The 26,534-nt window shown below is 39.8% G+C and overlaps 1 protein-coding gene across 1 annotated transcript in view; it reads left to right on the top strand.

Moving 5' to 3' along the window:
* The first annotated feature begins 4,005 nt into the window (after window positions 1-4,005).
* The window catches only part of LOC140226187 (tectonin beta-propeller repeat-containing protein 2-like), a 33,256-nt gene continuing 10,727 nt past the window's right edge, over window positions 4,006-26,534 (top strand). Inside the window, exons 1-7 of the mRNA XM_072306681.1 lie at window positions 4,006-4,260; window positions 9,056-9,300; window positions 15,746-15,874; window positions 16,475-16,609; window positions 17,894-18,054; window positions 24,313-24,764; window positions 25,338-26,228. Of these exons, the coding sequence (XP_072162782.1) occupies window positions 9,058-9,300; window positions 15,746-15,874; window positions 16,475-16,609; window positions 17,894-18,054; window positions 24,313-24,764; window positions 25,338-26,228 (2,011 nt within the window). The 5' untranslated portion in view covers window positions 4,006-4,260; window positions 9,056-9,057. The remainder of the gene's footprint in view (window positions 4,261-9,055; window positions 9,301-15,745; window positions 15,875-16,474; window positions 16,610-17,893; window positions 18,055-24,312; window positions 24,765-25,337; window positions 26,229-26,534) is intronic.

The following is a 26,534-nucleotide window of genomic DNA, read 5'->3' as shown; positions in this document are numbered from 1 at the left end:
CAACAACATAAAGACTTTCCGTTCCTTTATGTTGCTTTTTTTTTTTTTTTTTTTGCTTGTCAGACGACTTTCGGCGGAAAATCAGACCTTAAAAGTATGAAAACATTTTTTTTTTTTTTTTTTTTGGGGGGGGGGGAAATATCTGTGAGAGGAAGCGGAACGACCGAACGGGGGAAGGGTGTGTATGGGGGGGGGGGGGTTATCCCTCTCCCATACGAGGAATATTTTGCATTTTCAGTCCTGAAATTCAGCGATCTGGTGCACACTTGTGGTGAAAATTTTCTTTTCTTTTCTTTAAAAAAACCAATAAGAAAATGAAATATTCACAATATATTATTGAATGACAAAATCGTGGTAATTTAGCTCTTGCTGTGCGACATCACTGTGAAGGCCTACTAAATAATGGGGCCTATCATCGGCGTAGACAGGATTTGATCTTAGGAGGAGCGGTGTGAGAACGAATCAAGCGAGGGGGGAGGGTATATGGTAGGGGGGTTTCCCCCTCCTACGGTGAAATCTCTTTGCGTTGAAAATTTTAACATTTTTCAGTCCAAAAACTGCCGTTTGTAGCTATATTCTTCGCTTTGGAAATTAAGGGGGGCGCACCAGGCGCAACTGCTGTCAATCACTGGCAGCAACATCAGGAGAATGGCATAGCGATTAAATGCGAGCGAGGGGAGCGAGCGAGCATGAAAATGTTAACATTGCAGTCTAAAAACTGCCGTTTGTAGCTATACTTTTTCGCTTTGGAAATTAAGGGGGGCCGCATCAGGCGCAACTGCTGGCAATTACTGGCAGCAACATCAGGAGAATGGCATAGCAGTTAAATGCGAGCGAGCTTGAAAATTTTGACATTTTACAGTCTAAAGACTGCCGTTTGTGTATGGCTGTATTTTTTCGCTTTGGAAATTAAGGGGGGTACACCAGGCGCAACTGCTGTCAATCACTGGCAGCAACATCAGGAGAATGGCATAGCCATAGCAATTAAATGCGAGCGAGCGGAGTGAGCGAGCATGAAAATTTTAACATTTTACAGCCTAAAAACTGCCGTTTGTAGCTATACTTTTTCGCTTTGGAAATTAAGGGGGCCGCATCAGGCGCAACTGCTGGCAATTACTGGCAGCAACATCAGGAAAATGGCATAGCAGTTAAATGCGAGCGAGCCGGGCGAGCGAGCTTGAAAATTTTGACATTTACAGTCCAAAGACTGCCGTTTGTGGCTGTATTTTTTCGCTTTGGAAATTATGGGGGCACACCGGGCGCAACTGCCGGCAATCGGGCAGCAACATCAGAATGGCATAACGATTAAATGCGAGCGAGCGAAGCGAGTGAGCTTGAAAAATTTGATATTTTAATATCCCACATGTCCTTTGTGGCTGTACTAGTATTTTTTCGCTTTGGAAATTAAGGGGGGGGGGCGCACAGGGCGAAAACTTCTGGCAATTACTGGCAGCAACATCAGGAGAATGGCATAATGATTGAATGCGAGCGAGCGAAGCGAATGAGCTTGAAAATTTTGACATTTTCCAGCCCCAAAAACTGTCGTTTGTGGCTGTATTTTGTCGCTTTGGAAATTAAAGGGGCGCATCGGGCAAAAACTGTTGGCAATTACTGGCAGCAAAATCACGAGAATGGCATAATGATTAGATGCGAGCGAGCTTCAAAATTTTGACATTGCTTTGACAGTCGAAAAACTGCCGTTTGTAGCTATATTTTTCGCTTTGGAAATTAAGGGGGCGCACCGGGCGAAAACTGCTGGCAATTATACTGGCAGCAACATCAGGAGAATGGAATAATAATCAAATGCGAGCGAGCGAAGTGAGCGAGCTTCAAAAATTTGACATTTTACAGTCCCCAAACTGCCGTTTGTAGCTATATTTTTCGCTTTGGAAATTAAGGGGGGCGCATGCTCACAATCACTGGCAGCAACATCAGGAGAATGGCATAGCAATTAAATGCGAGCGAGCGGAGCGAGCGAGCTTGAAAATGTTCACATGGTCTACAGTCTAAAAACTGCCGTTACTGTAGCTATATTTTTTCGCTTTGGAAATTTAGGGGGCACACCGAGTGCAACTGCCGACAATTACTGGCAGCAACATCAGGAGAATGGCATAGCGGTTAAATGCGAGCGAGCGGAGCGAGCGAGCTTGAAAATTTTGACATTTTATACAGTCCAAAGACTGCCGTTTGTGGCTGTATTTTTTCGCTTTGGAAATTAAGGGGGCACACCGGGCGCAACTGCCGGCAATTACTGGCAGCAACATCAGGAGAATGGCATACTGATTAAATGCTAGCGAGCGAAGCGAGTGAGCTTGAAAATTTTGACATTTTCCAGTCCTAAAAACTGTTTGTAGCTATATTTTCGCTTTGGAAATTAAGGGGGGCGCACCGGGCGCACCTGCTGTCAATCACTGGCAGCAACATCAGGAGAATGGCATAGCGGTTAGATGCGAGCGAGCGGAGCGAGCGAGTTTCAAAATTTTAACATTTTACACTCCAACAACTGCCGTTTGTAGCTATATTTTTCGCTTTTGTTTGTCCCACTTTTATTGAGAACCACCCCCCATCGACGCCTCTATACATATTAGGTTGCTTTTGTTAAGTGAAAGATCTGCTGCACACTCTTTGATAAATTAGGGAATATACGTCTATGTCAAAAGTGTACAAAGTTTATCCCTTATCCTGTATAGCGGACCTTTTGCATGTTCATGATTGCAATGCAACGATCTGGTGCATAGTTCTGGCGATATTTGGACAATTTTCCATTAAGAAAGTTCGAGATATTTTGTCCTCATCTCGGGAATTGCTTGGGGGATAAATGATTTGTCTGTCTAAACACTTCCTTTGGGGCGGGGCAAATGCCCCTTTGCCCCCCCCCCCCCCCCCCCCTAGATTCGACGTCCCTGATCTTCCCTTGGTATGCCCATAACGTATCCTGACTGAGTCATCAGTCACTGTCGTTTCTCAGGAATGATTCAGGAAATGGAGGGGATTCAATTGTGGCGATAAAGTTGTTGTTATTGTTTGTTTGTATGTTTTCGTACATATTTTGCAGATGGTCCCCAGTTACTCGCGTCATAGCATGTTTACATGTAGACCTACATCGTTTGACGTTGTCAACGCCTGATCGAGCCATACCTTACAGTGTATGTCGATGTTACTTTTTTCGCGAGCGAGCGAAGCGAGCGAGCGCTTGAGAAAATTATACATTTTCCTACAAGATAGAATACTGTTCAGCTCTGTTACCTGTCTGAAGGCCGGCGTACAAACGTCATGCAATATGCCAAAAGTGATACAATCACATTTCTGCTTCCTCCATTTTTCCCCCTCAAAATTCAGGGGGGGGGGGGATGATTGTACAGGCCATCCCCCCTCCTCCATTTCAGGGGGGATATATCCCCCATCCCCCCCCCCCGGGAATTTACGCCCATGCCATGCAGCATATCTAGAAACTCTCTGAACTGTGCAATGTTTTGGTATTCTAAAAGAAGAAATCGTCGAAATGCGCGGAGAACCACACCCAGTAAAAGAAAGAAATTCCTCAAAGGGGGTGTAAGTAACAAATATTCCTGGTGCCACTTCCGGGTTTCATTATTTGTGGGTTTTTTTTTTTTTTTTTTTTTTTTTACTTCTTTTGTCTTCAATAGAAAATAAGGGGGCGCCCGGTGCGCCCCCGATGAGTCTGTAATCTTCTCACCTCTCTGATCCGCCACTGCACATGCCGAATTCATAGCCTCCTCATTTTGTTTACTTGATGTGTTCGTTTGACAGATTTGAGTCTACCGCCTCAGCAGCGTAGCAAAGACGCTGCTCAGCAGTGTGAGCTGTCATGTGACTTGGTATGAGATGACATCACATGTTGTATTGTTATGCTGGTAAACCACCACCGCACCAGCGATGTCCACCGTACGACCATACCACCAAAGATCTAACACAGTACAATATACATTTTCCACGCACGCACGTCGCTCGGGAGCTAGCTGATTGTGAACAGGAACGGCCAGATACGGGGTCGCTGAAGCCAGTCATTCTTTTTGGTTACTGTCGAAACCCCCACAATTTTCAAGGAAGGTCGTCTAGACTCTTCGCAATGTTAAACGCCATGTTCGTGGCAGAAAAAGATAACGTTAGAGCGTTCGACAGAAAAGAAGGGTCGATATTTGTAAGTCTGCACTGACGGCCGACGCCACGGCTTATTCACTTCAATCAAGAGACGACATTGCTCGAAAGTCTACGCTCTATTAATTTACACCAAACCAGGTAGGTTCCTAAGTAAAGTAATCTAAATTAGAGATCTAGGGGCTTAGTTTAAAAAGAAATTAACTTGAATGTTATTAACGTTAGATAGTTCCAACCCATTCAACTAACGATACTCTAACTTAGAGCTCCTTGCTCGGCCATGACAACAAACATTTTGCTTAATAAACGAGTTGAAAGGGATCGTAAATTATATATTAATAGTAATAAAAATTTACTAGAATATGGCCTACTCTAACTGATCATGCTGATTATCAGTAATATCACATATCAGTGTCAGTGTCTATCAGATTATAGGGCTTGTCACGATAGTTTTGGTTGAGAGTGAAACCAATAAACTGCGACCAGCCCCAATGCTTCCAACTGTGTACCAGTACAAGGAGCGTGCCTTCAGTACAAGGAGCGTGCCGGGGTCAGTTGAGACCTAACTTAAGATGTTCAGGTTTCTAACTTTTTTTTTCTTTTTTTTTAATAGATAAATTTACATGTTATGTACTGAGACTCAAAGAGTGAGAAACTTTATGAAATGTTTAAGAGCATGTAATTCCATGAGGAATTTAACGTTATTTGATGAAATATGGTTATGAAATAGCTGAGATAACCAAAACAGAGCGTGCACACAAGGAGTGCCCTGGTCCGGGATTAAGGTAGGACCCATGTAAGTTGATGACATGTATTGAATAGTTTCATACGTCTTGTACAGTAGTTGTATCCAAACACTTCATAAATTTGGGTCACAACCTTTGTCATGAACAGTCACAAAACTTGAATGTGATATGTGATAAAGGTCTAGTTACGATGGCTTTGTTTTTAATACTTTTACTTTGTTTTTGGATGGTCTCAGCCATTCCAAAACTGATTTTCATCAAATAAACTTTGAATTCCTAAAGGATGGTATGCTCTGTACGTGGCTCCTTGGTATCATGCAAACAGTTAAAGCCCATTCTTCATCTTCAAACAAATACTATGCCCTCCCTTTAAATTCACAGATCTAAGAGTCAAGTTCAGTCCAGGAAACCGCCCAGTGGAGGGGGGCTCCTGCTCAAAAGGATCCCCCCTCCTCCTGCGCATCCCAGTGATGCTTTTGAAGCCCTGGGTGGCGAGATGCTTATGAGTGAGGCCCCCTGTTCATTTCTCATCCATCTCGTATCTGACATATAAATTGTCGCAAGTTCGGACAGTGATTTTTGGTTACACACACATGTCCACTCTCCATTGCCGTGATGGAAAAGAAGAAAATTCTGTCTGCGCTTTTTGACCAAAATTGAGTTTTAATCAACCGACGTGATGTGCATCGACCCACCGAAACATGGGCACAAGCAGGTTCACTCAATGCAGAGCTGCTGCACCTTTCAGCCTGAACCGACTGAAAATTTTTGGTCCTTTTTCCTGCGGCTCTCACCTCTCCACACATGAATCAGCTCAACGAAACTGAAGTTTAACATAATTTTACAAATGTTCGTAAGGAGAAAAATAAAATCAGAACTAACCTGATCTCGTGCATACATTCCAAATTATATTCCATACTGATAGAGGAGGATGGTACTCGAATTTGTCAAGCAAACTAATCGCTTTGTTGGTATTAATATGGGTTCTATTTCTCCATCCACCAGCCTTTGGGCACCTTTCATGCAAGCGTCCCATGACATCCAGCGCAGACAGTGTGCAAGCCGTGAAATAGAATGCCCGTGCATGTGCAAGCTGGCTCTGAAAGGCGCCCAAAGGCTTACCGAATATAGTATAAACTGTATAACCTGAGCAAAGAAAGTCAAATATGTGTTGACACAATTTTGTCTACTTTGCACTATATACTGTAAAAACAAAAACAAAAAACCACAGCTGCATGTGAAACAAGCAAAACACGGCATTGTTGACAAATTCTTGGCTAAAATCTCTCCAGTATTTAAAAAATATACTTGGTACACATGTGGCATGATAATGTACCAACTGCCATAAAATCTGTGTCATGGAATTTCAAGGTAAGAGAGAGAAAAAAAAACCCCAAACAAACAAGCATACGCCAGGTATATCAGATTTCAGGATCATAATTAAAAGAAAAAGCCGGTGTGAGATTCAAGTCAAGGTGGTTGCAGTGGTTGTGATTAATGGGAAATGTGACAAGGGCAGGGCATTTTATCAAGAAAAAGCATGTGATATGTTTGGTTGTTGAACCTTGGTGCATCATGTCACTTTATCACAGGACCTTCAGAAAACCACTAGGGGAAAAAAAAAAAAAAAAAAAGCTGATTGGTCTGGCCTCAATGCTCAATTCAAGGAGGCTTCATGGAGAAATGGACTCTAACCTTCCTAAATCGGGACATGGCAGAACACCCAAACTTACTACTGGAAATCATTGATGAATGCACAATGTACTCGTTTTTGTCATGTGCTGTGCGAATCGACCATCATGAATCAGCATGGTTCTACAGAAAGTATTTGTCCAACTTGCTGAAAATGAGATGGGCATTTGGGCAAGGGTCCCATACTTAAAAGTACCATGTAGGCAAGTGCCAATTTGTTATTCTCATGGTTGGATATCCAGGCATTTAGCAGCGGTGCAGTGAAGACAAACCCATAATAGGTGTATTTTTTATGCTTAAGATTATCTATTTTTCTTCCATAACTAGCTTTGAAATTCTGTGAGCAATCTATCATTGCTCATAGGTCCGCTCAATGTCATTATTATTATTATCCATGAGCTGCAGGGGATCCTTGTAGTTGAGTGTTGTGTGGACATTGTAATCAACAAGCTCAAAAGTTGGCGTTACCTCTCCATGAACCCTCCCCCCCCCCCCCACCCTCAACTTCTAAGTCAACCTCAAGAGCATGTTGTACAATATTGTATCATCACACCATGATCAGGGCCCTGTTTTATGAAGAGTTACAGTATAATTGATTAAATATAGTTGATTTCTATCATAAGTCTGTGGCAGCCTTTGTGGTAAGGAAATTTATAATCGATTAGATGCAGCATCTGTATCTTTTGATAAAACGGGGCCCAGGTTTAATATCACTAGTACTGTGTGCATGTCTTTTTTCTGGTCCCAAGGTTTGATCATTGAGTGGGACTCTCACTCAAATGTTCAATCTTTACAATTGCAGCTGTTGGTGCCGTGTGGACTCACTTCATAGTTAACCCGTTGAAGATGAGTGTAGAGAATGTACTCGGGCAGGTGTCCGTGAGAAATGCGTTGTAAAGCAAAATCAGTCCATCCTCGACGGGTTAAAGGGGCAAGATCTAATCACCACTGGTTAGCCTTCATGTGAATGTACCTGGTGTTTGTATAAATGGTTATGTCCCATGAGGTGGCCTCTAGGGCAAGGCCCAAGTATCCCTAACTTTCATCTTTTTCTCAAAAACTGGAGGCTGGATTTGGACTAAACTTGGCAGGTGTGGCTGCCCAAAATTATGAGGTCATTACTAGAGGGACCTGCAGCAATCCCAGAATCTCAAGATTTGTAAATAGTTTGCCTCAGGTGGAGTGCCATGAAGATAATGTGTGCTGCTGAGGTGAGCGCAAAACCTGTGGGTGTCTTGCTGTTTTGTTGTTTTGTTTTTTACATGGCGCTTCAGCTGTTGAAGAAGGATGGGTCTAAATGTACAATGTGTTGTAGACCCCGTTTACAGTGCGGGGCTGGGCCGAGCGGCGGCCGAGCAGCGGCCGAGCCCGGCCTCAATTGCGAGGCTGAGCCCCGCAATTTTGTCCGTTTACACTGCAGGGCTCGGCCGCGCTTTTGATTCAAACCTTTCAATATTTTGTCGTAGTGGCGCTCTGCTTGTAAACAAATGCAATTTGGTATTGTCTGGTTTTCAGACCCTTTGCCAACTGAATTCCGTGGTGACATAGTTGCCGTTCGGGCAAAGGCCTTTGCCGAAGGAAAGAATCCTTTGCAGTTTTCGACGTTGAGGGGGTTCTGAATAGCGAAAGATACAGGCAGAGGGTTTGGAAGCCAGACTAAAATTGGCCGCCCATTTGGCCCAGTTTGCGTTTACACTGAGAAAAGGCCGGGCTCGGCCGCGGCCGAGACCACCTCCAGAGCGAGGCCAAATGCGAGGCCAATTTTGGCCTCGCATTTGGCCTTTTGCGCGTTTGCACTAAAATGAAGGTGGGCTCGGCCGCGGCTCGGCCATGGCCAAGCCTTGCGCTGTAAGCGGGGTCGTAGTCATGGTACAAATAATGTACTTTGTCCATGTGGTCTCTGAATATCTTTAATTGTTGTCACTTGTTTCTTGTTACAGTAATCCCACACACGGTCCCATGGAAGCTATACCATATGCCATAATGGATGTCCCATGCCATAAAGGGTGCTAAAGTGTCCAATATCCAGAAAACTTTTAAAGATAGTTATGATTCAGAATACATTATAAAGGCTTAATAGTATTCGTCTTACCCTGTAAACTCTGATCCAGATAATGCTTCCTTTTCAAGATTCCTGAACCGTTTCCTGGTGTGGAGGAATAACAATCAAACTTTATGTGCTTATTTTTCCAGCAACCTTCAAACTGAATTCAAGTGCATAGTTCATTTTAGGTGTTCAAATGCAGCTCTTCATGCTGTTTAATGTTACCTTCGATGAAAAGATTCAGGTCAAATTGGCAATTCAAACCTATGAACTTAAGCTTTTATTGCTGTGTCTGGTTTGTCATTGTACTCTGTGTATTAATAGAGGATCAACATTAAAGCATAGAGAAAAGTTTCATTTTATAAATTATGAATTGATAATGAGCCTCATTTTCAATGTTTTTGCACACATTAGAATGTGTACAGTGAATAATTTCTCTGCTGTTGTACAATAGGGATGGCGAGTCGGCCTCTCTCCATTCTGGAGGCAGTGAAGCTGAGGGAGTATGCCCCCCTGGATGCCCTCTTCAAAGTCCTCCCCAAGAAGGCTCAGAGGGCCTTGACATTGAGCCAGTCAGCCATCGATGTGGAGCTGACGTGTCTAGATGCCAGCAGTGAATTCATCATCCTGGGCACCAACATCGCAGTGGTGTACCTCTTCGACAGGCAAGAGCAGCAGCTGGCCAAGCTCAAATGTGAGGTGAGTTCTGTAGGAGGATGGTGATGGTGGGATGTTGATAATGATGATGATGATAATATACAAATAGTGAATGGTCACGAGTGCGATGGCACAAGATTTCGCACGAGGTGAAAGATAGAGGCGCTCTATTCAACTAGGCAAAGCCGAGTTGAAAAGTGTGCCTCTATCTTTCACCTCATGCAAAATCTTGTTCCATTACACGAGTAAAGACCATACACTATTTGTTTTAAACATTACCTAGGACGTCAACAGGTAGGTAGTCCACACAGATTCTTGAATTCAGCACAGAAATGGCAACCATTTTCGTGATGATGGCAAATGAGTAGCTGCACACTCACAGTCGGCCATCAAGTGTATACGCGGTACGCGAAACTGATTGTTTGAAGTTGTTTATAAAAATGAGTGACAAAAGTACACGCTTGCAAGCACACGGTATGTAATTGTTGAGTGCGCGTGGAAACCTGGGCAAATGTTACCCATTTTTGCTCAAACAAAATTGTGTGGCTGACAGCCACAGCGTGCGATGGACTTTTAACTCAATGTCATGTGATGGGCAATCGACCAATCAGATAGCTACATTCTCTTTAGGTGTGCAGTGATTACCAGTATGCCTGTGATGCTTTTGCTGCTGACAGTAGAGAGAGATAAGTGTTATGCTGGTGCTGTTGATGATGAAGATGACAGTATGAAATCGGAGGAGGATGGTATTGGTACAAGGTATGTTGGTTATGATGAAGTTATATTGAAATGATAGAAGTGATACTTGAGATTTTTGATATAATGACTGTCAAAAAATTGATGATGTCATACACCTAATTGTCCCCGCCGAACGAGTTCGAGCAGGGGACTATGAAACGGGCTCCGTACGTGTGTGTCCGTCCGTGTGTGCGTCCGTGTGTGATCAAAATCTTCAATTTGCTACTTCTCTGTCATTTATGAGCCAATTTTGATTCTGTTTATTTTATATGATAGCACTACATGGGAGCTTGAAACTTCTACACAGAATTTCAGTCGTGACCTTTTCTGACCTTTGACCTATATTGTACATTTTGCTACAAAATGCTACTCCTTCGCCATTTCTAACCTGATTTCGATTCCGTTTGCTTTATGTGATGGCACTAGGTGAGGGCTTCAAAACTTCTACACAGAATTTTGACCTTTGACTTCTTGACCTTTGACCTTGATTTTTGACCTGTATTGTACATTTTGCTACAAAATGCTACTCCTTCGCCATTTCTTACCCGATTTCGATTCTGTTTGATTTATGTGATGGCACTAGGTGAGGGCTTCAAAACTTCTACACAGAATTTTGACCTTTGACTTCTTTGACCTTTGACCTTAATTTTTTACCTACATTTTGTTGTACATTTTGCTACAAAATGCTACTCCTTCGCCATTTCTAACCCGATTTCGATTCCGTTTGCTTTATGTGATGGCACTAGGTGAGCGCTTCAAAACTTCTACACAGAATTTTGACCTTCTACTTCTTTGACCTTTGACCTTGATTTTTTACCTATATTGTACATTTTGCTATGTAAAATGCTACTTCCGGCGGGGACATATATTACGCACCGCATAATTTCTACTTTTCCTTGTTACAAGTGTAAAATCATCTCCATTCAATACTTTCCTGTAACGATCTACAGTGTATGTGCATGTCTATGTGTGTGTTTCTTCTTTGCTAGACAATAAACATAGTCTGCGTCCTTCTACTGTGGATTTTGCTGAGTTTTTATGACAGATTTGCAATAGTTCTGACAAATTTCATTTGGAACATTGCATTGAGAGGAGAGAGGAAAAGAAGATAGCTGCACATATTGTACGAAAGGGAATAAGAAACATGCAATGAATCCACGCAGTAAGTCAATGTGGCTGATATAATATTAAGTACGGTAGGATTCGGTGTCATCTTTGAATACAGCTACACATGTAAGAAGAGCATTGCAGAAGTTTCGGAATAAACCTTTGGAATCAACTTCCCCAACAAATTCCAAATATTTCGTCAGCTGTAAGATCTGTTAAGATTAGCCTGAATTCATACTAGTAGTTGTTTAATCTTGCTTTGTAATCTAAAGTTGTGCTCTTGCTATCTATATACTTGATCTCTTTTTAGCTCATGTGAGCCAAAGGCTCAAGTGAGCTACGGAGTATTAGGCTCATTCACGTACATAAAAAAAAAAGTAAGAAAATGTCATCATGAGTCAAATTGCAATTCAAGTCCCCCCTAGTTTGCAGACACAAACCCTTGTTGGTGGTAAGAGAGTCTGCATGCGCCAAGACTAACCACACACTCCACTGCACTGCAGCCTCAAAGCTACAACACAGGGCCTATGGGACAGTGCCGAAGTGGCGCATGCAGTAGTCTTGGCGCAGACTCCTTTACGACCAACAAGGGTTTGTGCCTGCAAACTAGTCCCCCCCCCCTTTTTTTTTTGTCTCATGTATGAATCACATTCGAACAGAAGGTATTGAAGACTTGTGGGTATTCACATTACATTGTGTGTTTTATTTGCAACTGTATAGGTTGTGGATGCTAAGAAAGGATCATGCTATTTGTTCTAGTTTTTTTTTTTTTTTATGCCTGTGCTATTTTGTTTAATTTTTGTGTTATTATACTGCAGTGTAGTCGCATAGCTTGCAAAGTCCAGAACTGGCCCAAATCTGACTTCTGTTGGCCTTGTGAAATCTGGCATAGCTGTACATTGTGTAGTAACGTCAATTTGTCCTGATCAGTGGAAGACTAACATTGGGCCCAAGACTGAATCTGTGTGGCTGTTGCTTGAAAAGTATCAGTGTATGCAGTCAATGAATCTGAATTTGTCAGGGACTGCAGTTAGGAGGATGTTGGGGAGATAGTGCTTCCGACTTATTCATAGTGTAGTACAGGTATGAGTTTTGAAGTCCAAGCAGTGTGAGCAAACTGTATACACACTTCCTGTGTTTTGTTTGTGTGTGAGTGTGTTTTTTTCTTCCCCTCAGACAGTGAATCTACAAAATCTTCTACCATGTGTACCATAGTATAGTGTGACCAACGTATTATGTAATGTCACTTACCCATACTACAGTACATTTTGTAGTACCGGTACTGAGAAATTTCAGCCAATACTACAATGTACATTTTGTTGTACTTACTGAGAAATTTCAGCCATTTAAAGGTGCATTCCAGACAGAAATGTAATTTCACATCATGTACAATGTAACATATCGATAGTGCCTTGGATAGATGTGTGAAATTTATTGTGAGCCTTGAGCAGATATTTAAACCAATACTCTAAAAAACCAAACACATAATACTCTGAACAGGGATGATGGCGTACGAGGCTCCCATTTTTTCCAGTAATTGATGTAGTTTGTAGCAATGTAATTCCAATACAGTACTACTTGCTTTATAAGTTCACTTTTGAAGAAGTTATGTAGTACTCTTTTTTTCAACTTCCTTCAGCACCCAATCAGGCATTCTTATGTGAAGCTGTTATGTCATTATATCCGTGTTCATTGTGATCGGCTATTGATTTTAAAAGCATTCTTATCCCTTATCCCACTCAATGGATAATGATGTGTTTCGGTCTTTTTGTGAAGAAGATATTCGTCAAGGGCACTTCTCAAAACGGATTCACATGACAGAAGCAGGGCTTTCCTTACACAAGGATCCGGTGCTTTGTTATTGTAGCTGCTACAGGAACCCATGCTGTCATAGCATCCATTATTTGTCTAATTAAATGTTGGGATACTTTGTCATGTGATAAATCTAAAGACAGCTAACGTACTGGAAAAGTGGATGTTTTCGCGTGACTAATTTTTTTGCGCTTGGTCGGTTAAGAAGAGTTTTGCACGTTTTTAATTCTGTGGAATGAAGACAGTAACTATTGGAGCATATGGCAATCAAAAATAATCGCATGCTTTTATTTTTTGCTCTAGTTTCTGGTTGTGCAAAATGGGCGAAAAATTTCCACTTTTAAAGTAATTCTTGCCAGTTATCTGTCCACAAGGGAACATACATTGTACCCTCATGACATGTATGGAACAGAATACAATTAATGTTGATTATTGAGCTCTCCCCTGTCTTTCTCTCTCTTTCTCTGGTATATTCACCTCTCTTGGATTTTCATGATACATCTGCTTGAAGTTTTTACATGTAGATGCCCTAGCAGAACTGGCAAATTTTTGAAAGTTCATTGTAGGTTCAACCCATTGTGGATTGATGTGCATTTAGTAATTGAAGACCTGAATATAAGAACGACCCAAGTCCAATTTCTGGCCAAATTCAGTTTGACATGGGGAAATTGTAGCTTATGCATGGACTCATCTTGTGTATAAATGATAAATCCTAATTACCCCCGGAAGTGCCTGAAATGAATGAGTTAAATCTTATGTGAATGTAAAAATGAAGGACTTGGGTCATTCTTACATTCATATTATAGCGCCCTCTCTCATCCTTCTCTCATCTTTATAGCAGAATATCATGTATATGATTCAAAGAACGACCCAAGTCCATCACACAAAATGGCCTCTCCACAATTAATGTAGATGTTAACTGTCATAATAATGTTATGTTCTAATTTGCATATAAATGTTGCCTTCCCATCACAGTTAAATAGAATATTGTTGGACAAATAAAAAAGATATTCGAAGTTTTTTTAAGTTTACTCGAAATGGTCTTCCATGGACTTGGGTCGTTCTTATATTCAGATACTCGATTGTGTGATATGCAACATGCCCAAATTGCACAAATGATACAAGATTGTGTCGTTTTGCTGTAACACTGATCAGAGCACATTTCTAGCTACAGAATCTATTTTTGTTTTGTTTTTTTGTCCTAATGCTGTGTCTCAGGAAGTGAGAGAAGTGTCAGGAATAGCTCTAGGTTGGTTTTTGTAGGAGTGGACATTGCCCTGTGATACAAGGTTTGTCCATTAATGACTCAGACACACACTATTCACTTCATCTTGTGATTTCCAATGTAACCTTACCTGCTTATTCCTTCAAGAGAGTACTAGTTCAATTCTTTTTCTCTTCCCCCCCCCCCCTCCCCCCGGGTTGGGAGGGGAGGGGGCAATCTTTTGTTGATTTCTTTGTGTTTATGTACAATTTGTATTTTTGAAGACATATGAGCTTGTTAGGCATCTCATGATGTTTAGAAACTTTCAAAATGTAAATTTAGGGTTTTGTTTGCATTACTGTAAATGACTACGGTATCCATGTTTATCGTATGAATATATACAATAGTAATAGCAAACATGTAAATACTCAGTAATCTAAGACTCAGTGTGAGGTCTATGAGTTATCATTTACTTGATATTGTTACGCTTAATGAGTAGCCTTTGGATCATGTGTATGTACACTGTATGAAGGGCTACCAGACCATATAATTTTGAGTCATATAACAAACATGTGACACTGAGGTAAGGATCATGATTGAAGCGTGACAACACACCCAGGAAGGAAGTATGTTTCTGTGTTGAAGGCAAAAATAGATGCATTCTCAAAATTAGCAGTACCGTACCTGAACAACAACTGTCATAGTGTGATGTGCTGACCAGTGTGAATTTGATGCTTGCCTTACAACACATTCGGTATTTGAATAAGGCTTACAGTGTAACATAGCAACAACAAATGCATGCAAACTTTATTGACTTTAATGTTTGTCTTTGCAACACATTCTGTATTTGACATTAAGAAAATTTGTGTAACATAGCAATGTTCAACAAATTGAAGTATACTTGCTGTAGGCAAGTATGTCAAAAAAATTGTAACTTTTATAATAATGATAATAACTTGTAATATATTGTGCCACTTTCACTCTGTAGAGTGCTCAAGGTGCATAAGAGACAGAGCAAAATTAAGACAAAAAAAAAAAGTTTATAAATTATTTTTGAAGGAGTCGCATGTCAGCTTTGATGTCATTAGGAAGGATATTCCAGAGTTTGGGGCTTGAATGCCTGAGTAAATGATCTTTCCTCCCATGATTTAGTGACTTAAGGGACAAAAAAAAAAAAAAAAAACAACCCACAAAAAAAAAAAACAAACAAACATAAAACTAATCAAAACAAAACAGAAGCAAATAACTGTAATAGCATTGTTGCAGTTTATCAACTGAGATGGTGGGAAGGTATTTTTTCTAAATTTCAATATTACAGCATTAGTTAGCAACAGTCAAATATTTAAATCTATAAAAGTGATCTTCAGTTTCTTTGATTTCTGCTGACCTGCCCTTTTTTTAAGCTTAAACAAGTAAATATTGTCTATCTCCCATTTCAGTGGCAAAATTTTAATAACAAACACTTTTTGTTGACTATACCGCATGTTTATATGAATATTTGACTGCTGTGTTTATTACCGCAATCTGAGTGTGATTCTATTCAGTATTCTAAAAGTACACTTGTAAACTCATATGAAGAACGCAAAAAACTTCATCCCTTGTGCTATCGTTTCTTTATCTCCTAAGGACAAAACCTGCCATGTGTCCTGTGTAAAACTTCTGACCTGCCTTGACCATCAACTTGCTGTGGGAACATCCCATGGCCACATTGAGATCTTTCTCCTCCCGTCCAGGTCACATGGCCATGCGGTTCAGGTAAGTTAGAAACTCACCTGTAAACAAACAAACAAACAAAAAATCATTCAGGTGGACGAATGAATTAGTATGATTAGTGCATGAATATTATGTTATTCATGCTGTTCAGGTAAGTTAAAAACTCTATTATTGTTTTATTCAAATTAGTAAATGATGAATAAATCAGTGAATAGATTGATATAATGAATTGTATTTATGCACAAAAAATTGAGACAGTGTATTCATCAAGTTGGTCACAAGAGATAATGCAAGAGCATCAAAATACATAAGATAATGATAAATTATTGTGGATTTGTAAAATGCTGCTTTCATGGAAACAATGGATGAATTCTCTTCCAAACTAAAGACACTGAAAAACCCTTGAACACTTGTAATGCAGTGAAAGTGTATTGCAGATATTAGAGGAAAAATTCAGATATATTCAAGATTTTTCTTATCATTTTCAATTAAGAAAATCCCATGTTTGCAGTAGTGCAGTGCACATACATTTCGTAGCTGCATCGTTCTTATGGGGTTACCAGTTATAAAAGTGTGTAAAATATACTGAATGGCAGTTTGTGGATTTGTTTTCCTGGCCGTCACCTGTCTCTTGTGTGTTAGGCCAAAAAGTTTGTGCTGGACCACTTCCACCAGAACAGCCGGGTCACATGCTTGGAATGGAGCAACAATGGCATGAAACTTTTCTCGGGGGATACAGAAGGGAAAGTGATTCAAACAGACATCGACTTCTATGAGGTAAAGTGTACATGATATAGTCCAAGCCATCAATGTCATCTTCTCTGGCATTTATTTAAATACTTTTTAAAAACACTCTTGGAATGTTTCTGCATCATTAATTCTGGACATTTCAAAGAGAAATTACATATTATTACCTTTTCACATGCAAAACTAGAAAAGCACTCTGAGAGCGCAGACCTCCGCCAAGCAGCTACTTTCTACCGATGATTTTGCTCTTCCCAAAGAGATTTTAAAAGCTCTTTGGGCTCTTCCATAGAGATCAGTGATTTCCACCCATAGGTATACATGGTGAAAAATCGCCAGATTTCCCAATATAGAAGCCTTTATTACGTCATAAACCCTCAGCTGCACGGCACGCCTCTCTCTAGCAGAAACTAGAGCACGCACTTTAGTGCGCGCATGCAAACCTCAAATACGCGCAGCCTGAACTCCCAAGTTCATTGACCCTACCTGCCAAAATATAAAAAATCCTTCATAAATAAATCACCACCAAAATTTAATCATCTGTTACTTGTATCATTCTAAACATTTCCTGCAAGTTTCATCCAAATCCGTGTACTACTCTTTGAGTTATTTTGCACACGGACAAACAAACAAACAAACAAACATACGAACGAACAAACCAACAGTAACGAAAACATAACCTCCCTTGGCGGAGGTAATTACATTATCATCCTTGATGAGCTCACAATTTTGCTGCTCCTGACAGAACATGTACATGTATGAATCAGTTTTTAAATTTGTTAAACCTTTGTATGCTTTGAGTACCAATTGGCACTGAAAGCTCCTTAGTGTTGTACACACTGTCTAAAGTCAATAGTACAGAAAGAGTTAATAGGTATGAATTATAACTTCCAGATGCAGTACAAAGCTCTACATGTCATAAAAATTGGCAAATTATGATGCATAATTTAAATGCATTGCAGCAACAACAACTAATAAATCTCAATACTGGTTTGTAAGCTATCATTTTATGTCCTTACATGGAATAAGCCACATTATTTGTGACAATAGTAACATTCCTGTACTGTGTATAGAGAGTAAAAGTAGTGATAGCAGTAATCAGTGTAATCAGTGATATCATAACTATTGCACAATAGCGTCACAATCATGATGATGATGATGATAATGATTATGCTTATTGTGGTCATTCCCATTTCATTAGTGTTTTTTCATGCTTATGATACCATTGTTTGTAGCACTTTGAAGAATGTTCTCAATAGTGATGATTGATGTGCTTGCACAAATAATGACAATTACGGTGGTGTTTCACTTTGCCAGAACAAATGCAAAGCCTCACTTGTGGTGACAGAAGAAGAAGGTGTGGTCCAGCTGAGCTATGCGCACAAGAAAATCCTTATTTCCACTGTGGGACGCACAATCATTTGTACTCCGGAAGATGACAACAAGATCCAGCAAGTTGGGCAGCAGCCAAGAAAATCGTAAGTCCAGGGCTCAAATCTTTGAAGGCCTATAGATCCAAACAACACATTGTGTGCTTTCTTTATGAGATTCAATTCCTCAGCAGTATCAATGTAAGGGGAGAACATAGTCATATTCTGATTTGAATCGAAATTGTCTAGTACCCCGTTTACAGTACAGGGCTGGCCGAGCCCGGGCTGAGCCCTGGCCGACCGCATCCTCAATTGCGGTACTTGGCCCCAAATTCTGTGCATTTGCAGTGGAGGGCTCGGCCCGGGCTTTTAATTCAAACCTTTCAATACTTTGTCGTAGTGGCGCTCTGCTTGTAAGCAAACGATTATTTGAGAGCACGCCGGTCCCAGTTTGCGTTTACAGTGAGAAAAGGCCAGGCTGAGCCCAGGCCGAGACAACCTCTAGAGCTTAGCCAAATGCACGACCGTTTTTGGTACCGCATTTGGCCTTTTGAGCATTTACACTACAGTGAAAGGAAGGCCGGGCTTGAGCCCGGCCTTTTCACTCACTATAAACGAGATCTAAGTCATGACTTTGATTCAGTTATAATACTTGATAATCACCACCATTCTACACAAAGTTGTGTTTGCCTTTTAAATTGTACTCCTACTTTTGTTAGATGGGACTCTCTATATAGTCATAATTCTTTCGTTATTTTGAATGTAGGCCTATACATCATTTTTTTTTCTTCCAGTAAGTTTGATATGCAGAAGGAATGTGACTCATTTTATGTCTTTACATGGAATAAGTCACATTTGACTATATTTTAAGTTGATGTGTGCATGCATTTATACACATATCTGTGAAAAACACTGACAGGAATATTTGGAATGCCATATCCAAGAATAATCCAGACATCATCAGGTATGTGTGAATACTTGTCATCTGGATTTTTATCACGATAAATATAAAACATGCAGCTTCCATGCATAGTGCTGTACTACCGGTATGTCATGTTTACCACCTCGTCCTACTCATCTGTCTTAACCTATTGTACGTGTACCTCTTAAAATTGTGTGCTTTATATTGTGTATCCATGCAATTCATTGTCTGTACTCACAGATTTATTTCTATATTATAGTGTCCACATGTACAGTACCAGTATACTGTCATATTTTTAATGACATCCTTTGCACTGGGAGTAGTGGAAGTCGTTACCCTGTTACATTGCTATTTACATTGTGCAGGTATTCATTGCCAGTTACCAGTAGGAAACTCAAGTCACCTTTTATAATATGAAAGCCAAGGTCAATAGTTTGATATGAAACATAAATACTGTGCTTCAGATCACTCCATCTGTTGTAGAGATACTCTTGATCAAATGATCAGCATACATCGTAGATGCTGTCCATTTCAATGTGTCACAGTTAGAAGATTTGTACTTTCTCTGACATCTTCAGAAATTGCATCTGTAAGCAAACTCTGTGCTGTAAAAGTATGTGCCATTTTTCATTTATTTTTCTTCTGGAATTCCTTCCCATTCTTATTTGAGAATCTAAAGAGATTGTTATACATAATGGTGTTACTTTGTCATAGAGGTCAAGGGATCTCCCCTTTGCTGTTTAATTTGTCATGAGATCCACCAGTTACAGTGTATTCACTACAGGGAAGTGTGATTTGTGTTTGTAAGTAAAAACCAGTTACAATGAGTCCTATCCAGCAGGAAACCTATTGATACATCTACTTCATACGTGACAAATATTGCCACCCATAAAGGACAAGTATCCTCCCAATAGATGTGGTTGATCTATTGGGGGGGGGGGGGGAATGTATGAAAAAGCAAAAACAAAAATAGCATCTTGAGCAATGATAACAACAACAACAAGCAAACAAGGAAAAGAAGCACTTTTAACCCTTTTGGCCTTGTCAGAAAGATTTCTACAAGTTCCTGACAGAGGAAACAAATAAAGCTTGTGTAATCCATGCCTCATGCCACTGTTGAAAGCAGTATCATGACATTTCACTTCATGTGCTTGCACCTTCATACAAAGAATTTCACCAAGACTCTTCCGTTATATTTGTTATCATGGCAATGTTCTTTGGACCATGTCCCCCAATCTCATGAGTTGTTATAATTCAGAATGATTTTAAATACTCTCCTGAAGTAGTAGCATTTGTTTATTCAGCACTTGAATTGGGCGTGTTGGGTGGTACAAGCTCACAGGCACTACTGGTGTATTAAAACAGTTCCTGTCAACTGCCAAAGGAGAATTCATGCAGATTGAAACTAATTTAGAATGACAGGACAGTAAAGTATATGTTCAAACAAAACCAGGGAGATAGTATATACATGTAGTATTGTGAGTCTTGGAATCATGTCAATATCATACTGTTTGCCAGGGCTATTATAGTGTCAGGACATTTAGTCATGTCAAGACAACCCTTGGGGTCTCCTGACTCTGATGTTAGGTTGTAAATTACCCATCAATCAGTTGGAAATTAAATATTTCTAATTTGACATTTTCTTGTAGGAGACTGGATATTTGATCTTTCTAAAGATGGGACATCACAACACGTTCAATTATCAGTTGATACTTTCATGCAAATTCAAGAAAATCATAAGTTGTGATTTTATGCTTGGTGTGCCTAAAAATGATACAAGCAATTTTGAGATCTGTGGTTTATAAGACACCTGTGATAGAGAGTCCCTATCATACCATGCAAAGTGATGCACTGGTAACCATAATTTGGGTGTTAATCAGATTTTGCTCAGATAATCACTGATCTGCTGTTTCAATACTACATGTGTTATTCCATTGAATTTCTGTTGTGAATAAAGTGTCCATTTAAAAGCTGTTTTTTAATAGATTTTATCATATATAGCAGTATCCACATTTTATGTAAATGTTAGATGAAATATTTAATGCTGAAACCTGAATACATCCAAGAGAATGTTACTTAGTGTAATGCAGTAATCATTTCACAAATCTTTGTCTACTTCATTGTTTGTATTTTGCAGTCATCTTGAGATACTGATATTCTTTTTAAAACTAAATCTTTGTCTACTTCATTGTTTGTATTTTGCAGTCATCTTGAGATACTGATATTCTTTTTAAAACTTCTCTCGTCATAAAATCTGCTAATCCTTCTACTCAAACTTGCAGAAATCAGTGTTCTAGATGTAACACTTTAAGGGAAAACAGACAAAAAAAATTGCTATATTTTTTGCTTTTTTTTTAATTGCAACAGACTTGCATTCTTGGAAAGTTGAATGACTGTGCCTAGTTTTCGTATCCAAACTTTGACAAAATGTCACTAATGATGTGCCTATCCAGATTTTTTGACAAACTATATCACTATAGAGTGGAATATTATGAATTGATAGGATCTGCCAGTCTAATGACTGCATAGGAAAAAATGCAGGGTGCCTGCTTGTAGCACTAGTAGGTAACAAGCTTGACCTAGCAGACTAAATGGAATTAGTAACTGCATTATGTAGGTGTGTGTATAATATGTGACCGTGCATCACAAAACGAACAAAAAGTCGCACACACTGATTTTGTGTGAGGACTGAAAATAGGTGAAATGGGTCAACCGAGCCAATCTTGACTTTTTCATATTTTCTGAAAGAGCAAGTCTTCTTCTACATTATGCTAAAATTTTGGATCATAAAACGGGCAGGAAACTGTGTTTTTAAGCAGTTTCTCTCGAACATTTTTGGTAGAATAGTGTGATTAGGTGTGTCTTTGGAGTCCCCTTTTCATTTCTTAAAAACCTTGTACACTCTCTTCAATTTCAACTCCTATAACTTTTGAAAGGATAATGCTACTACTTTGAAAGTTTGGATTAATTAAGGACAGAATAGGTCAATAAGGCATGCCTAATTTCAATTTAATCTGATAATCCCTTCATTGTTGTTACTCCAGTGGTTTACATCCTGTTTCTTTCCCATTCATTGCACAACCAGCACGGCTTGGTAAAGATTAAACGCTTGAATAGACACTGTACTTCAGAGCCTCTTTTCTCAGTTCACACTTTTCCTGAGTGTGTGCTTTCTTTCCAATATTTAGATAGGTTAGGAGAGTCCATTTGATTTGAGTTATACATCATTTTAAAGCTTAAAGTCTTCTCTTTCAAAATATGCTCTTACCTAAAATTTCATGCCTGGCGACTTTTTGTTTGTTTTGTGGTGCAGGGTCACATATAGGGCTTTCTAGGTAACTGTATTTACAAGGAATAAGATACGGCTTTCTCTGCGTAAAGTATTTTAATGTTCATAGTTTATGATATTATCAAAATGCAGTCATATGCCATATTGTCAAACACTGTTCAGCAATTTTAGTATATCAGGTAGTTATATTCCAGAGCTGATACTTTTTCTTTACTGTCTCTCTCTCTCTCTCTGTTTCATGATGTGGTAACAATTTACATTCCAGATATTGATGTCTTGTGTGTTATTGGGGGGGGGGGGGGGCCTTTTTGTCAAAATGACAAGATATTGATAAACTGAAACATGTATGATACATTTAACTAATTGTCTCACAATAGCAAGTGTTTTCATTTCCTACACCATGTTTGGTGATAGGAAGTATATATATCACTAATTTACTTAATTTAAAGGGTGTGTACAGTTCTGGTCGAGGTGAAGATTTAGCTTTTAACGTTTTGTGAGATATTCAGAAACCACTCTATGAGATGTCAAAGAGCATGCGATTCTAAGGGGTATCAAAAGTTTATTCGATGAAAATCGGTTATGAAATGGCTGAGATATCCAAAAACAAGGTGAAACAAAGAGTTACTAATAAAGTTGGGGCATGTCGCCTTTTATTATTAGCACTTTTTTGGATATCTCAGCCATTTGAAAACCAATTTTCATCAAATAAACGTTGAATCCTTCTTAAAATTACATGCTCTTTCATATTTCATAGGAGGCTTTTCATTATCTCACTTAGGAATGTTCAAAACATGAATCCCTACCTCAACCAGTACTGTACAGTCCCTTTAAAGGGACAAATGAAACCATCTAAATATCATTCCCCCCCCCCCCCATCCTGTTAATATTAGTTCAAGACCTTTGACATCAGACTTCAGGTCAAAAGCTTGGAAAATGACTAGAATATTTGATGAGTTTCCCCACTCTGCTAAATAGAAAATGAGAAAATGAAAGAGAAAACATTTCATTCGTCATTGCATTTCCATTTTACATCTTGGCTTGCAGTTCGACTCATGTTACATGAATCTGAAATTCACTCAGTTGTGGGTTAGATGGATCTTTATACAATGTGATGATGCAACAGACAAATGTCTACTGCTTCATTTGTTGCATTTTAACCATCCTGCTTAGAGACAAAGTGCAATAAATCAAATAAATGCACTGAGAAAACAGATCCTATGAGAAAAAAAAAAAATTGAAAATTAGATCTTTGTATAGCATTGTGTGATAGTAATGCAAAGTCAGTAACTTGAAGTCAAGTTTAGGATATTTTAACCTGTTGAGGACATGTCCCGAGTATACTCGAGCAAGTGTCTTTGGGAAATTATGCGTGTTGTAGCAAAATTTGCCTGTCCTCAATGGGTTAATACTTCGGGTGCACGTCACGAGACCGACACCAACGAGTCATCCAGCCTGCGAGTTATACAACCCACGAGTCATACAGCTCATGAGAGCGACACTAAGCAAACAAGGCCCACGAGACCGACACATCAAACCCTGTGTTGTATCTGTCGAACTTGTGGGCTGTTTTTGCCTAGTGTCGGTCTCATGGGCTTTATTCGCCTAGTGTCGAACTTGTGGGCTGTAGGACTCGTGGGCTGTATGACTCATGGGTGTCGGTCTTGTGGGATGACCCCAATACTTCTGTTCATGCAGTTGGTTATAACCAACTGCATGAACAGAAGTATTAACCCATTGAGGACGGGCAAAATAATCAATTCAGTTATCTGTGTGTTTGAGAGCATCATTTTAGCGAGCAAGTATCTGGATTTGAAGGAGAGGCTGCTCTCAATATCATGATTTTGGCCAAGTCTGTGGCTGAGTAAGCCAGTATGATCATATTGTAAAGAAATTCACTACCATCTAGAGTTTATGATTAAATGTTTACAAACATTTTATAGCATTCAATTCATTAATTTTCTTTGTTTTTCTTCCTTTTTCAAAAGCAGTGCATTTGTTTCAATTTTTTAAGGCATGGGTTTATATGCTCTTTTCTTTTGAAGTTTGATTTGCTTTGGAAGTAAGAATGCAAGTTAGAATTTGAATGTTAAGTGAAATTATAGGAATGATTAAATTTTGTATTTTCTTTTTACTTTATTATTCCCTTCTACAGAGGCAGCTATGGAGCCCATTTCAACCCAGGCCTGTGTAAGCCTAGCAACGCCACCTTGTATGTGGCAAGGCCCGGCTGGCGTCTGTGGCATGCCAACCCGGAGGGCGTGGTCCTGGAAACCATTATGTTCAAGGACCTGATTGGGAAGGAGCACTCACCCATTCAACTCCTCCCAGACACGCCCCCCGCTGTCATCCCACCCCCGACAGAACTTCAGCTGGGTCACCTGCTGCCATACAGTAGCGGGCTTCTGGTCAGTTGGTCACTGTCCTCTCTCGTGGTCCTGCAGCCCAGTGGTCCCGAGGGGGCTCTCGTGGTGGCCAGCAACTTTGGCGAACTGGGCAGCATTGTTACTGTGGCTGTCACACGCTATGAGATCTTTGTTCTCAGGAAAGGTTGTGAAAGGAACCTTGTTCGTATTGCTAGTACACCTGAGCTTCAAATGAACAAAGGTATACATGCTCTTAGATTATCTAATAATTTCTGCCTCTTTCATTTCCTCAAGTTACGTGTTCATGAAAAGTGTGATTCAGAAACTGAAATCATTTGTACACCGAGTCTTGAACCACTGTGCAAAAAGCTTTATTCCTGTGTGTATTGATACATAATTGGCTTGTAAGAAATTTTAAAGGACATCTGCTTATGCATTTTGCTGAGGATACACAATATTTTAGAAAAACTGCCCATTTATCTTAAAAGTGTATATGAAACTATAAGAGGATGTAGCTTAATTTGAAATTTATTTTTTTTTATATTGTAATTACTTTTTTATCTCTTGGGCAATGTCATTGGTAGAAATTCCCATTTTTGTATGATATACCGTTCATAAAGCAAATATCTGCATATCTGTAGAAGGCATTTTGGTGCATTATTGGTGGAATCCCCAGTTTCATTTAGACTTCCCTGTCATGCTCATAGGCCACTTTGATACCTGCCCTGCACCACAATCTACCTATTCCAATCAGCTATAGGTTCATCAGTTATGAAGATAACTCTGATATATTGATACATTTCCTTTCTTGCAGAACCTGCAAAATCGGATAAAGATTTCGGTAAAATTCATGTGATACGCCTGAATCTTGTCGGCAACCCATCAGACATGACTCTGGAGCCCTGTGCACCAACTCCTGCAGAAAGAATGACATCTGTCAAAATCAAAAGCAAATTCAGTTCTATGCGTGGCTTCCTTAGCAAAGCAGCAGACGAGCTGACCGATAAGGCCCTGGAGACCAAGAACAAGATGGAGCGAAACTTGGAGCGATCCTTCAAGCTCAACCTGCCCATCCCTGAGAGGAACTCAGATGACAATGTCAGCGTCAAGAGCGACAGGTCATCTGTCAACAGTGATGAGCCAATCAGAGCTGACCCTGGTACTCCAGAGGCCGAGCTGTCTGAGAAGTTGCTTGTCTCAGTCGTGAACTCAAGCTCAATGAGTGGTGAGGTGTCACCCAGCGGACAGGTGTTTCCAGTAGACCCTCTTGCCAACTTATCGAATCAAACCAGTGGAGAACTTTCTCAACAGGAACGAGCAGAGCCAGCAGGGGAAACGACAGAGCAATCCAGTAGCATTGTCTGTCCTGAAACAGAGGTGCCCTGTGAGACAAGCAATATAGACAAGAAAATGAGTGAAGTGGTCCCCTCGAGTAGTGATAGATCATGTGAAAGGACAGGTTCGACGGGTTCAAATTTGTTAGCAAATGGCAATGAGAGTGCCGTGGATCGGGTTTCTATCGTGATTACTGAGGATCCAGCGGAGGACCAGTCAGCACATGTGGTGCAGAACTTGAACAAACGACAGTCTGCTGCATTCAAAATCAGCAAAGACACTTTGGGCAACATAGATGGAAACTTTGAAAGTATAGTGTTTCAACCCAAGCCGAGGTCCAAAACGAAAAAGAAAAGGAAAACTGTCAAAGGTAACTCACAAAATCACATATTTCAAACAGTTATTCTTTCAACTGTATTTTTCTTCAAATCTGTAGATTGTCTTGATGTGTAGGTGTATCGCTTTAATATTATTATTTCATTTGGGTCTTAATACTAAAAATATATCCATGTGCGCTCTCGTCTGTTACTGTTGCCAGTAATATTGATTACATGTGATTCATACTGAATATTATGAATTCAAACATGATCATACTTCGATCAAGAATTATATCAATCACAAGTGCATATTTACAAGTGGCACATCTTGGAATTTGAGGATGTGATTAATGCATATA

The sequence above is a fragment of the Diadema setosum genome, chromosome 1 (assembly GCF_964275005.1).
Source record: "Diadema setosum chromosome 1, eeDiaSeto1, whole genome shotgun sequence".
In the NCBI taxonomy this organism is placed as follows: domain Eukaryota; kingdom Metazoa; phylum Echinodermata; class Echinoidea; order Diadematoida; family Diadematidae; genus Diadema; species Diadema setosum.
This window is presented reverse-complemented; position numbering and strand designations above follow the sequence as displayed.